At 40.2% G+C, this 14,134-nt stretch overlaps 2 protein-coding genes across 7 annotated transcripts in view; one reads left to right on the top strand and one right to left on the bottom strand.

The window, feature by feature from the left end:
• LOC127533723 (mucin-22-like) overlaps nucleotides 1-14,134 on the bottom strand; it is a 147,981-nt gene that overhangs the window by 107,247 nt on the left and 26,600 nt on the right. The gene's annotated exons all lie outside the window — the stretch shown is intronic.
• LOC127533722 (NACHT, LRR and PYD domains-containing protein 12-like) overlaps nucleotides 1-14,134 on the top strand; it is a 184,802-nt gene that overhangs the window by 147,827 nt on the left and 22,841 nt on the right. For 2 of the 5 annotated variants that reach the window (XM_051947529.1, XM_051947530.1), the window contains exons 2-3: nucleotides 8,037-8,168; nucleotides 8,331-8,453. The exons of 1 other annotated variant lie outside the window; for it this stretch is intronic. In XM_051947529.1, coding sequence (XP_051803489.1) covers nucleotides 8,037-8,168; nucleotides 8,331-8,453 — 255 coding nt within the window. Of the gene's footprint in view, nucleotides 1-643; nucleotides 912-7,301; nucleotides 7,434-7,821; nucleotides 7,954-8,036; nucleotides 8,169-8,330; nucleotides 8,454-14,134 lie in introns of those variants that run through there. 2 more of the 5 variants (XM_051947532.1, XM_051947531.1) reach the window with 2 other exon arrangements.

The raw sequence follows: 14,134 nt of genomic DNA, 5'->3' as shown, positions 1-14,134 counted from the left end.
TCAACCAGTTAGAAAAGTTCAACACAAATGATTTCACAGTAAAAGTATTCTCCATGTTTAGTTTTGTATCATTGTGACCTGCAGCTACATGTGCTTCAGAAAATATCACCAGTTTACTTCTGCTTTAATAGTTTCACTTCATGTGGCTCAAAGTGGGAACTTTGACTTCATTTCTTTTTAGATTTAAACTCACCCACAATCAGAAAAACATTAAAAATCTACAAAAATGACCCGTCAACCCACTTTCTGTTGTTTTTTACACATTAACATTGGATTCAGTGTTCTCCTTCTTATTATTATTATTACAGATAAAAATCTGAAATGTTGTTTTTGTACAGCCAGACTTCATCCTGATTTCAGTGGTTAAGTACTGTTCCTGTGATGAAATGAGAACTTCCTTCATCTTGTGTGTGACGGAGAAGAATAAAGGGCTGTGGGTAAAAATCCTGACTCTGAGTTCTTCACTTCCTCATCCTCTGTCTCAGATTCCTCCACTACTTCATCAGTGTCTTTATTCAGACAAACCGTCCACTTGTGTCATCACCCTATTGAGAATCTCCAATGTTGGACAGTAGATGAAATAATGTGAGTCTGAAGCCAGACATGATGGATAAAGTCAGAGACAAACAGACTCCTGATCAGCTCCTTCATCAACATGTGAATGTGTGCAGGATGAGTGTAGAAATAAAGGACAGAGTGAGGCTGTGGTCAGAGAGGAGGAGCTTTCTTAGTCCTCAGCTGTTTCCAGGAAGCTGCTGCAGCTTCATCATGTCTCATATTAACGTCATCTAAAGGTGCAGCAGCTGATCTTTGCTCTTTGTGTCTCAGAGTGACGGCAGCCTGCAGACACAGAGGAGGATTTTCTCTCAGACCTGGTCCAGACAGCAGAGAGCTGCAGAGGAAGAAGCTGAGTGAGTGGAACTTTGGTTCTCTTTGATTCAGACACAAAATGATTCAACCTGAAGGAAATTCTTGTTGAGAAAACAAAAACAGTAAAGCTGAAGTTCCTCCATGAGCTCAGATCCTGCTTGGTGGTCCAGACCTCCAAGGGGGAGTGTGAAAATTGCACAACACCGGTCCATTTTAGCAAGCCATCTGCTGTCCCGCTAGCTTCAGGATGGTGACATTGTTTTCTCCACCAGCACACCTCAAAGAGCAGTGTTCGATGCCGCTATTATTATACAATAGAGCCATTTTAATGAGAAGCTCGGACGCTGTTGTATGTATTGAATGATATTTTATTCCAACAGTGGTCAAAAAATAAATAAAAGAAATCCCATTTAAAAAAACCTGTTAAAAGAGTGCACGCCCTTATGCAACGCTCCTCGGAAAAACAGCGAACGCACCCGTATACAAACAGGGATAATGTGACTGGTCAAAGCTCGCCGGCCTTCTATTGGTTGACAGTGTTGATATACAGAAAATCCGAGACCAGAGCAGAGATCCGTGAGAGCAAGAGAAAGAGTTTGAGTTTGAGCGCAAGAAATCTGCGCGAGCAGCATCGTAACCGAGTGGAGGACACAGTTTGAGCACGTGCAGAGCAAATTTGAGCGCGAGAGCAGAGTTCTGAGAGACAATACCACAAAATCTGAGAATGAAATCGATAAATGCTGCCCTCAAATCAATTTAAAATGCTCTTGAATTATGATAGGAAATTTATTCCATATGGGTGGAGCAATGATTCTAAAGATGTGAGGGGACTAGTATTTTGTAGTTGTTGTAGTTTTTTAGTTTTCCATTCCATTGTAGTACAGTACTCTGTTGTTTCCCTTCAAAAATATACTTCAAGCTACTTTCTGTACATTTCTGCTACTTTCTTAGGATACAGAAGTACCAGGCTGTGGGGCATGCCTTGATAATAACCCTAGGAAAAGAGTTTATTTGACCATCAAGGGAACTAAGAAAACAGACTTTCTGTAGGGTCAGTAGGGGGCGCTCTTTCCAAAAACGCAACGTTTGCCAGTGTAAAGTTGCACATTAACCCTCTTCAGGCTAACAACAACAAAAAACATTTTTATGATTTTATATCATTGAAAAATGGCAGGTTTGCTCAAAACACAGTCACTATTGTGTATTTTGGGGTGAGAGCTTCCAGAAAAAGTTCTTTTTGCCTCCTAAAAGTAGACATTAACTCATTTCAGACTAAAACATGAGCACCAATGCAGTTTAACACAACTTTAATCAACAGATTTAATCTGAAATGGAGAGATGATGCCCACACTACAAACATACCAAAAAACTTACTGCAAATCCCTAAGAGGAAATAGATTATTCATTATTGATGTTCATTAGTCGTCATTTCAAACAGAACACACAGATGCTGGTTTGTTTAGTCCAAGACACCAAAACATGCAGTCAGTTCATCTTAGTTTTCATGTTCATGCAGCATGTGCTCATGCTGAGTCTGAGTCTGACAGATGAACTCACTCAAGCTTCATCATCCTCATCTTCAGTGTCAGTATCCATATCGTAGGGATGTGTGGATTCCATCTCATCGTTTTCTTCTACATTTTCACAGTTCAAACCCTGGCACAGTTCTGAGCATCTGAGGTTGTTGGCATGACACGCACACTGACATGAGTGCAGCCAGACTTTTTACAAGAGCATGAGACAGTCTGAAGAATAGAGTCAGGAGTTATGGAAGAGTATTCCATATGAATGGAGTCCAGTTTTTTCCAGCTCTCCCCAGTTGTTTGAACACGTTCAGTGGTGGACCCTCATCTGTTTCACCTGTACACCAGGCTAAAGAACTGAACAGAACCCAGGAACAGCCTTTGAAACTGCCTTATCATCAAGATCCTTTTCAGATGGAGGCCAGTTCTGAACAGAAGGACTATCTGACAGTGCCCTCTTCAACAAATAGCTGCCAGTGTGTGTTTCAGTAGTTTCTGGCTCTGTTTCAGAACTTTTGGAAGCATCAGGACATGCACAGTGATATAAGACCTGAGGAGTCCATTCTGTTTCACTCAACACGAGCTCACAAGTTCTTTTTTCGTGGCTTCACAAAGACTGGTTGTGGAAACCTGTGCACGAGATGCCTTTTCAGCTGACCATTAGCATAGCTAAAGTCTCTGGAGTCCTTCTTAATCAGTGATACAAACATTTTGGTCAGTGAATCCATTCTGAAGACCTCATTTGCATGTAGAAGTTTTGGAATGATGTCTGTGTCACAAAACTCATTAAAACTGTCAGTTTCTCTTGTCTCACACTCTTCCAAGTTACCTTCCTCCAACTGTCCCCTAATGCCTTTGGTATATGTCCTATAGCAGCTACTTTGGTAATTTACTTCTTTTGCTGTCAGATCTACAAAATCAATTCTCAACAATTGAAGATGGTCCTTTTTTGTTTCTGCTGTTTTAGCAGATCTGCAGTATTAAAGGTTTCACACTGAAACAACCGTTCCTTTTTCTGTTTTTTCAAATGGGATTCTCAGATGTATTGTTCTTTGTTACACATCAGACAGTTCAGGGAAAAGTCCTTGTGGTAACCCTCCTTGGCAGCATCCTTTGAGCACGTGTATTTTGGCCTTGGTTCACAGGTTGATCAATCAAAACTATCTTCAAGTTGAGACTTCTGGCTTTCTACTTTCTTCTGAACCCTTTTCAGACTTGGGACTATGGTTTTCTTCTTTGTATATTTCATTTAGCGAGCACAGTGATCCCCATACCCATTGTCTGCCAGCAACCAATGCATGCTCATGAGGGGCCACCATCAGATGTACTACTGACAGTAGGCCTACATTCCTTTGTTCTGCTGCATGTATGTGCCTGCTCAATGCTACTGCCATCACAATCAGTGCCCTGTGCTACATATTTTTGGCATTTACCTACTAAATCCACGTCTATGCTGTGCTGTGCTTTGTTTTACACACATTAGATGAGTCATGTGGGTAATCCCCAGGTATCTGAGCCATCCTATTGGCTAAGAGGCTGTGCAGAGAAATATTCAAATCACAGTTGACTTGATCTGGATGTGATACTTAGGCGTCCATTACTAATTAGTGCATTAGTGTTAAACACCTGAATGAAAATTGTGTCGTTCCCTGATGGGTCAGCAAAACCTGAATATTTTTCAGCTTGCCCCATGGCCTATACTATCTCTGGTTAAACAAATACTGTTTACACGTTTAGCAGCAACAATAGTGATGATAAACCTCTACTTTAGTAAAGAAAACAGTCATAAAAACGAGTGGTGTCCACTGATTAAATCCAGTCTTTCTGCCCTCTGAAGAGGGAAAAACCTGACATTCACAAAGTGTGTGATGGATGATAAGTTGTTTCTTCATGTAAAACTGATTTCTGGTTGAAATTTCAATGAAGCTGCTCTATTTTAGAGGCTCAGTGTCGCCAAGTTGTTCTTGACCCTGAGGACGAGGAGAGAGCACAGAATCTGAAGAAACATGAGGGTTAAATAATGCAGCAGAAACGAGCACAGGTCACACTGTTACTTTCACATTAATGTTATCTAGTTAGGGTCCGAGCACCGAACGGTGCGAAAACCCTCTTGAAACCCTAGGGTTTTTTATTATTTGTCGGCCTCAAAATCAGCCTGTTTGACCCCCTAAACATAAATGAAAACGCGTAAAAATCACCAGACACATCAGGATTGGTGAAAAACTTGATATTTTAGGGCAACGGCACGCGTGCGTGCAAAAATGGCTCAACAGCGCCCCCTAGAAAATTCAGAAAATTCAGCCCCCGGACAACGTTTGACCGAAACCTCTGAAATTTGGTACGCACATGTATCTCATCACGACACACAAAAAAGCCTCTTGGACCATTACCCATAATCCAACAGGAAGTTGGCCATTTTGAATTATGAATCATATTTTGGACAGTTTTGTGTCATTTTTGGGCACTTTTCAAAATTTATAAACTCAAACAACGTAAACCCGAGAGAGCTGAAAATTGGCCTGGATGTACTCCAGTCATGGGTGATCAAAAGTTGTCAAAATGCTCCGCAAAAGTCTGAGGGTGTGGAAATGGCGACCCACGGAATGTGGCCATTTTGAAATATGATTCATATTTTGTCATTTTTGGACATTTTTAAGAATTATTAACTCAAACAGGGTAACCCCGAGAGAGCTGAAATTTGGTCCGGATACACACCAGTCATGGTTGATCAAAACATATCAAAATGGTCTGCAACAGTCTGACGGTGTGGCCACGGCGACCAACGGAATGTGGCCATTTTGAATATGATTCATATCTTGGACAAAGTTGTCATTTTTGGACATTTTCAAAAGCTATAATCTCAAACACACTAACACCGAGAGAGCTGAAAATTGGCCTGGATGTACTCCTGTCATGGGTGATCAAAAGTTATCAAAACTCTGTGCAAAAGTCCGAGGGCGTGGCCATGGCGACCCACGGAATGCTGCCATTTTGAATGTCTCGCCACGAAACAGAAAACGCTAACGAGGCTGCACATGCTCCATACTGCTTGAAACTTTACATGTGTGATTTTTACGCGTTTTCATATATGTTTAGGGGGTCAAAAAGGCTGATTTCGAGGCCGACAAATAATAATAAAAAACCCTAGGGTTTCAATAGGGTCTTTGCACCGTTCGGTGCTCGGACCCTAATAAAGACCAAACATCATCAACATGTAGTCCTTATGTATCAGGTAATATACAAGATACAAAAACAAAGACTAATCTCAACAGACAACAAGGTCAAATCTCTGCATGTAAATTTCTATTTACAGTCAAACAACATCAACAAAACATAAATTAAGAAGTACAAAAGAAAAAGCTGCATCCAGCTAACAGTTGTGTCTTTAGTGAAGATTGACATTCAGAAAAATCCAAATGGCTCAACTTTGAAGGGTTGATCCTGTTTCTCCTTTCTGTTCTGATCTGCTTTGTTTTGGAGAAGATTCTCTCTGAGGGGACGGATGTTGCTGCAACACACAGTCTACATGTCAGCACATGTGAAGACGTGGAAAGACTGAACACTTGGACTCCCAGCAGCACTTCTTTAGAAAAGAGGCTCCTCTCTGCCAGCATTACATCTGCTGATGGATTCCTTCTTGTAGTGTCACAAGTTGCTCGTTCTTCAAAGAACCTCCAAACAGCAGATGCTTGTGGTTCCTCTTGTCCATGTTCTGCTGTAGTGGAGTTGACTGGTTGGATCTTTCTGCTGCTGCAGTTATTCTCTGAAGAGCTTCATCAACCGCTCTGCTGTCACTGAAGGACAGCTTTTTGAATCTTGGGTCAGGAAGGGAGGTTTCTGACAGAACAGTGTTATATTCCATTCTGTGGAATGTTCTTTCCATGGATGCACAGAGAGCATCCACTAACTCCTTCACTTTCCCTGTGGTTCCTCTGGTCTGCTGGTCAGCTGGAAGTCTCTGCAGAACACAGGATAAACATTATAGAGGCTGCAACAGCTGAAAAAGAGGAAAAAATAAGTGTTAAAATGCTTTTCTTTATTTGGCTATTATTATATTTCTGGTCATGTCTTTTCAGACTAATAATGCAACAACAAGAACTATTAAACATGATAATAACCAAAAAACAACAACAATAACAATAAAAACATGGTAATATTTGTACACTGTTCCTGTCTGCACTGATCTCCACAGTGACCTGCTCTCATGGCCTCCTGCAGAACCTCCCATTCCTCTGGACTCAGAGGATCAACAGGTGCTTTGATAACAGTCAGGATGGAGATGACTGCATCCTTGGAGTCCACAATCTGTTGGAGCATTTGGAAGGTGGAGTTCCAGCTGGAAACACACTCGTGTTTCAGCTTCATCTCATCCATGTCATCTGTCGTTGGGTAGATTTGAGCTTCTCTGTGGCTGTTGTTCTCCTGTGGAAGAATTCCACTATCACCTTTACTTTGTCCACAGTGGGCTTCATCAGCTTCAGAGCTTCTCTTACAAACAGGCTAATTGTGTACAGGACATGGGTAGTGGGTCTATTTCGGGGTTTTAAATGCTTTATTTGTGTTAGTTGCATTGTCAGTAACACAGCAAACCAGTTTGTTTTCCACATCCCAGTCTTTTATCACTTTGAGCAGCTCCTCTGCTAAATTCTCAGAAGTGTGTCTGTCACTGAGCTCAAAGCTCTCCAGCAGACAGGAAACCATTTGGTAATTTTCAACAAAGTGGAAACATGTAACTGACATGTAGGATGTGGTGGTTTGAGAAGTCCAGCAGTCTGTTGTTAGACATACAGCTGGTTCTCAGTCACTCTGACCAATCACTGCTCTCCAGCTCCACCCTCTGAGAATCTTATTATTCATCCAAAAATCCAACATGTGAAACAGGAAGCAACAAAATCAGTCTGTAAAATGTGCTCTTATTGTGAAACTCTGCCTGCTGCTTCCTCATTGGTGAAGTCCTGACTGGTTTCTGGGAACAGATCATGTCTGAGCGTCCAGGAGTGGACTGGAAACTTCGTTCTTCTTCAGCGCTTTGAATAAAGTGTAAGTTTGCTTTGTTTGCTGCTTTAACTTCAGTAATGTTGCTGTTTGTTTCTGCTCTGTCATGTTTCTACATGTTCACTTCTTATTTTAGCACAAACTCTGGATCACTGCTGTTTAAACATCCATCAGTATGATTATCAGGTTATTGATTCACTGCAATCAGTCAGTATTTCTATTAGATTATTGATTGACTTCAGTCAGTTTGATCAGCTGCTGATGTTTATTTGTTTCTTCACAATACAAACTGCGTCGTGTCTTTTTTACTTTCGGTTTCTCTGTGAGTCTCTGCAGCTCCATGACTCCATCTGCTGGACTGATAGTAGAAGTGCAGCAGCTGATCTTTTCCAGGAGGATCTGAGTGGATGAATGATGTTTGTTTCCTGTGCAGGTGAAGGTAGAAAGTGTGTGTGAGCTGCTGTGAGTTGAGCATCATGGATGAGTGTGAGGACAGAGAGGAGGGAGTCCCTCCCTCTAAAAGCTCTCTGTGTGGGGAACAGGAGAACCAGAGCAAAGCTCAGAGGTGAGACCACCATCTCTAACTGTCCAGGACTCTGCTGCATGTCAGAGCTCAGCATCACATCACTGCTGCATCATTATTGACAGGAATCCACCTGGACCTGGACCTGGACCTGGACCTGGACCTGGACCTGCATCCAGCTGTGTGTCGTTAAAGAGCGACCGGTCGATGGGTCGCTTAATTGACTTTAAAGATGATCAACCTCCTGCTGCAGAGAAGTAAGCTGTGAAATCAAACTACTGAATGTTGTGTCAAATGTTCTGTCATTGTTCCAAATACGTTCCATCATTAAATCACTCTGAAACTCTGCTACAAGGTTCATGTCTGAAAGAATTTAAAATGAAATTCTCTTACTGGTGGGTTTCCTCTTTATCGACCAGAATCCATCAGAGACCAGAGTCCTCTGGACCTGGACCTGCATCCAGCTGTGTGTCCTTCAGGAGTGACTGGTCTAAGGATAAACCTCTTTATTTTAAAGGAGAACAAGGTCCTGCTGCAGAGGGGTAAGATGTTCAGAACATGAACTTTTAAATGATCTCTTTACTGATTTTCCAGAAGTCCGCTGTCAGATGTTTTCTTGAATCCAGATTAGTTTTCTTCTCATATAATCAGAGCTTAATGTCCTCTCATATATGTTGCTAATATTAATTAATATGAATGTTATTGCTGTTGTTCTGCTGCTTTAAATCTCCTTCAGTGGTGGAACTCTTTATTTTTTATGGTTCTTTGGTGTCTGTGTGGCAGCGTGGCTCCATAGCGCCTCCTATAGTTAAAGTTCAGATTTTTTTACCTCAATATAAAGAACTCATCAGAACAACTTCACATGTGGTCGGTGTCGTCTCAAGAGCTCTTTGATGCAAAAGTAACAGAATTGTGACTTTAGTGAAGGACATCTACATCTCTGCATTGAGTTATAGGCAAGGCAAGGCAAATTTATTTATATAGCACATTTCAACAATGAGGCGATTCAAAGTGCTTTACAAAGACATTAAGAACAGAGGATGACGATTATTAAAAGAAAAACAAAAGAAAACATTTATAAAATCATTAAAAAAAAGTTAGAACAGTAAAGAGATCAAAAACAGAAGTCAGAAAACAAGGGCTGTTTAAAATAACTGTCATAAAATAAGGTTTAAAATGATTTAAAATACTTTAATCAAAAGCAGCGGAGAACAGGTACGTCTTCAGAATAGATTTAAATGTGCTGAGAGTTTCAGCTGATCTACAGTTTTCTGGGAGTTTGTTCCATATATATGGGACATAGAAGCTGAATGCAGCTTCTCCGTGTTTGGTTTTTACTCTAGGAACTACTAGAAGACCTGATCCAGATGACCTGAGTGGTCTGGGTGGTTCATACTGAGTCAGAAGTTCTCTGATGTATTTTGGTCCTAGACCATTTAAAGCTTTGTAGACCAGCAGCAGGACTTTAAAATCTACCCTCTGAGTGACAGGAAGCCAGTGTAAAGACTTTAAAACTGGAGTGATATGATCTATTTTCTTGGTTTTAGTGAGGACTCGAGCAGCAGAGTTTTGAATCTGCTGCAGTTGTTTGAGTGTTTTTTTAGGTAGACCTGTAAAGATGCTGTTACAGTAATCAAGCCGACTGAAAATAAATGCATGGACGAGCTTTTCTAGGTCCTGCTCAGACATCAGCCCTTTAATTCTTGAGATATTTTTTAAGTGATAGTAAGCCGACTTTGTAACTGCTTTAATGTGTTTTCCAAAACTGAGTTCTGAGTCCATCACTACACCCAGATTTCTGGCCTGGTCTGCAGTTTTTAACTGTAAAGACTGAAGCTCTAGGCTCACCTTTAATTGCCCTTCCTTGGCTCCAAAAACCATGACCTCAGTTCTGTCTTTATTTAACTGAAGAAAGTTTTGACACAGCCACTCATTTATCTGTTCAATACACTTTCCCAGTGCCTGTATAGGGCCATGGTCTCCTGGGGACATTTATAGTCACAGCGCCACCTACTGTACACAGTAAGTCAGCCTTAACTGGCTGTCTCAGAGAGAATCATGCAGGGCTGTACACATGACCAACTCAGATTTTTTTTTATAATTTGGCACATGCAGAGGTCCAACCCCTAAACCATCATAGCTGCAATCAGAGATGTCATATCTCTTTTATATTTTCTTTTACAGACTTTAGAAGATAGGGTGATTTTGAGCTGAGATCAGCAAAAAAAAAAACATGCTTTCTGGGGCAAAAACTGTACTTTTTCCAACTCCTAGAAAAGCTGTATGTTGTATTTGCAAGCATGATATCTGGCAATATTGTGGAAATTTAGTCCCTCCCCGACTGAAAAAAGGTAAAGTTTGCTTGGATATATTACTACTTCCTGGAATATTTGGCACCATGCCAAAAATATGAAATCTCCCAACATTGCAAATCATGGAAAATAGCAACAAATATGAGACAATATATTTCCGATGTGGTCACCTTTATTTCAAATATCTCAGTTCAAACCACTAACAGTACTGATATTGTTCACAGAAAAAGGATATTTACCCAAGGATGTTGGGACAGAGAAATTTTTTTGATTTTCTAAATTTAATATTTTCATGGCACATATGTTTGAAAACTTGAGTTTTGAAGTCAATGATATTCCAATGAAACAGCCTAGTTTGAATAAATTCCAATGAAAATCTTATATTCATCAAATTTTGTCAATATCTATCTTTGGGTTGAGTTCATTTCCAATAACTCAAGGTACATTTTGTGATAAATGTGACGAGTGCCTTTGCCTGAACCGGAGTGGGTGGGATACTGACAAGTCCTTGTGAAACGTCTCCACCTGCAATAAAAAGAAAAAATATGTAAAACTCTGAATTATGAAGAGAAGAAGTGTATTTTCTGGGCTATCATTTTCAAAATCCTCATAAATTCTTAAAATTTTCAATCCACTTGATACCTTCTGGTAATTCATGGAACACAGGAAAAGTTTCTATACACTGTACATATTGAAATATTATCAATATCATGCAATGTGTTTTACAATATGATTTACAAAAAAAGAAAGAAAGAAAGGAAAAGAAATTGGTGTGGTGTACAGAAATAATTACTCCACTGACCAGTTTCTGACCAAGTCTGGTCTTTTGCTTTATTTCAAATATTTGTCACATTTTGTGCATCAAAACGTTACTTTCACAATAGTTCTGACACTGCTTTCATTCAGAAGTCCTTACCTGCTGCCCAGCTCTTCTCGATGCACAGCACAAATAGAGTTGTTCTTGTCAATCTCCTGACCCAGCAAAGCCCGACCTCTGCTGATTATCAGATCGCACTCAGTCAGTTCTGCATCGGAGATCTTCAAAGTGAACAGGTGTCCTGAGGTGTCAGCATCACAAGAAGAAAGAGAAACTGTATGCCCACCACAGTCTTTCCCATAAACCCCTTCAAAAATACAGGCCATCTTATGATCTTCACCAAAAAAAAACGATTAGGAGTTGTCTGCAAATTCGTTGACAGTTGAGAGCTGATCTTGAGGTCTGTCTGCAGCTGAAGGAACAGGGCCGCACCAAAATAGCAAACAATAATTTTTTCCCCCATGCTTATTTACTGCTATCAAGGGAGTATATATTTTTACGATTAAAGACTTTATCACAATTTTCTGCCCAAGCATAGCAGATATTTCGCACCACATGTTATGAATTATGACTTGCAGCCAAGAGTAGCTGGCTGCAGACCTCCAACCTCCACGGGTGACAGGAAACACGTCACCTCCATGGGAGACAGGAAGTTGTTCGTATTTTATGTTTGGTTCTAAAAACATGCAATTTTAAAAATAAATAAATGTATTTATATAGCATTCAGTTTTCTATCTTGTGCTCGTTCTCTCCTTGCAGCTGTCGCCCTCTGGTGAGAAATGGCGACGCTACGCACATCCAAATCTGTATGAAAAAAATATCAATTTTTGGTATATTTTACGCCATATCCTTGGGTAAAATTAGCAGAAGGCAACTTCAAACTGTCTTAGCGGTAATTTCAGCTTAGTTCTAAGAAATAGGAAGCGTCCCCATGAGAGATTTTGATTTTCCCTATTATTTCAATGTTGAACAGCCTGAACTGACTTCAGAAGGCTCAATTTTCAAAGTGACAAAAGTCAAAGAATAACCAAAACACAACACTCTTTTTTGCATAGAATCTATTTTTTTGGTCAACTGAACATTTGGGGAAGTTTAGAACAAAATCAATGATGGTCATGTGAACAATTTTCTGGGTTCTGCATGATTCTCTCTGAGACAGCTAGTTAAGAGACAAACAGAACTATTTAAATGAAGTTTACATGCTGTGTTCTACACATGAGGCTCAGCAACACAATATTTTCTATCACCACATGAAGTGATATAAAACAGACAATACATCATGGTCTGAACCACAAAGCTCAGACAAACTTACTTGTTCCATCAGTGAGTGATGGAGGCAAAAAAGCAAAGTTCTGGAACTATCATCCCTCCTTGAGGAGCATGAAGGCCTCATCACTGATTACAGCTTTAGTGTAACATTAATGTTTAACTTCCATCTTCTTCAGAGACACTAAAAGAGAAACTTGTGTGAAATGTTCTGTCATTGTTCCAAATATATTCCAACATTAAATCCCTCTGAAACTCTGCTATGACCTCCATGTGTCTCTTGGTGAGGGAGAATCGACCAGTGAGGACGAGCAAACCAGAGACTAAGTGAAGCAGAAGTTTATTTACAGGATGTGAAAATAACCAGGTGGACAGCTCTATGCAATCAGGAAAACTAAATAAGCCAGGGCAGTGAGTTACAGAGAACAAGAAGCTAAGCAAAACCAAACTAAACACTAAGTTAACAGGAACTGATCACCAAAACATGAAACTGAAAAGGAGGCAAAGGAAAAACAAAATACAGAAAACTACGACTGGAGGCATAACAGCTGAACTGCAAACAAAGACTAAAACCGAACAAAACCAAGCAGAACAAGACTACAGGACAACACTAACCAGAAACACAAGAACACACTGAATTAGGAATGAATGAGGTCAATGCAGGGAAACTGGTGGAGGGATGTGTCAAGACTGACGGTCTGACAGAGAGTGAAGTCTGAGCCGGAGTTTGATTGAGAGGAGAGTTGATTGGAGGCAGGAGAACCAGACTCTGTTCAGGTGCTGCTGAAGGTTAGAGAGGGAAAGGAGGAGCAGAGATCCTGACACCATGCTTTCGAAAAGAATTTCAAGGGAATTGTCCTTCCTGGTGATGTTCCTCTTTATCGACCAGAATCCATCAGAGACCAGAGTCCTCTGATGGATTGTTTTTGTCCTTCTTGTTTACATTTTTTTCTTTTAAAATACTCCAAAGTCTTGTCTTTTGATGCAGGCTGCTTGGTCTCCAAGTGGTGAAGCAGTTTTGAAGGCTTCATTGCCTCATTAGAGAGCCGGTCGCCACATATTATGCAGAGCAGGCTTGGTGCATAGGAATCTCTTGTCAATAGATCCATGTTTGAAGTAGGACTCCTGGTATTGTCTGTTACATACAGCTTTCTTTGTCTTGGACGTTGTAGGCTCTTCTTCTGTCTCTTCACTGGGCTTTTTCACAAAGAAACTTTCCAAAGATATTTGTTTTTTACTCATTTTGCTAGCTTGTGGGTTTAATTTTAGCGATCACCACGTCACGCAGTATCACGAGATCAAGACAAGCATCTTGACATGCGTTGAGAATGGGTCATAGATGGATGTAATGGGGAGAATTTGGTAATTTTTCAAAACATCGTTCAGACTCAGATAATAAATAAAACAGAAATAATGTAAGTTATTTAATCTTTCTGTGTGACCTGTTACCAAATGACCCCCAACCTTAGGGTTGGGGACCACTGTGTGAGCCTACATGTTAGCATGTATATTAGCGCATATGTGGACGTATATGCTAGCATGTACATTAGACTACGTATTAGCCTACATGTTAGCATGTATATTAGCCTATATTGTAGCCTACACATGTGGACAAAATTGTTGGTACCCCTCAGTTAATGAAAGAATGTCCCACAATGGTCACAGAAATAATTATCTGACAAAAGTAATAATAAATAAAAATTCTATGAAAATTATACAATGAAAATCAGACATCGCTTTTGAACCGTGGTTTAACCGAATTATTTAAAAAAATAAACTCATGAAACAGGCCTGAACAAAAATGATGGTACCCTTAACTCAATATTTT

The sequence above is a fragment of the Acanthochromis polyacanthus genome, chromosome 4, assembly GCF_021347895.1.
Source record: "Acanthochromis polyacanthus isolate Apoly-LR-REF ecotype Palm Island chromosome 4, KAUST_Apoly_ChrSc, whole genome shotgun sequence".
NCBI classification, from domain to species: Eukaryota; Metazoa; Chordata; class Actinopteri; family Pomacentridae; genus Acanthochromis; species Acanthochromis polyacanthus.
This window is presented reverse-complemented; position numbering and strand designations above follow the sequence as displayed.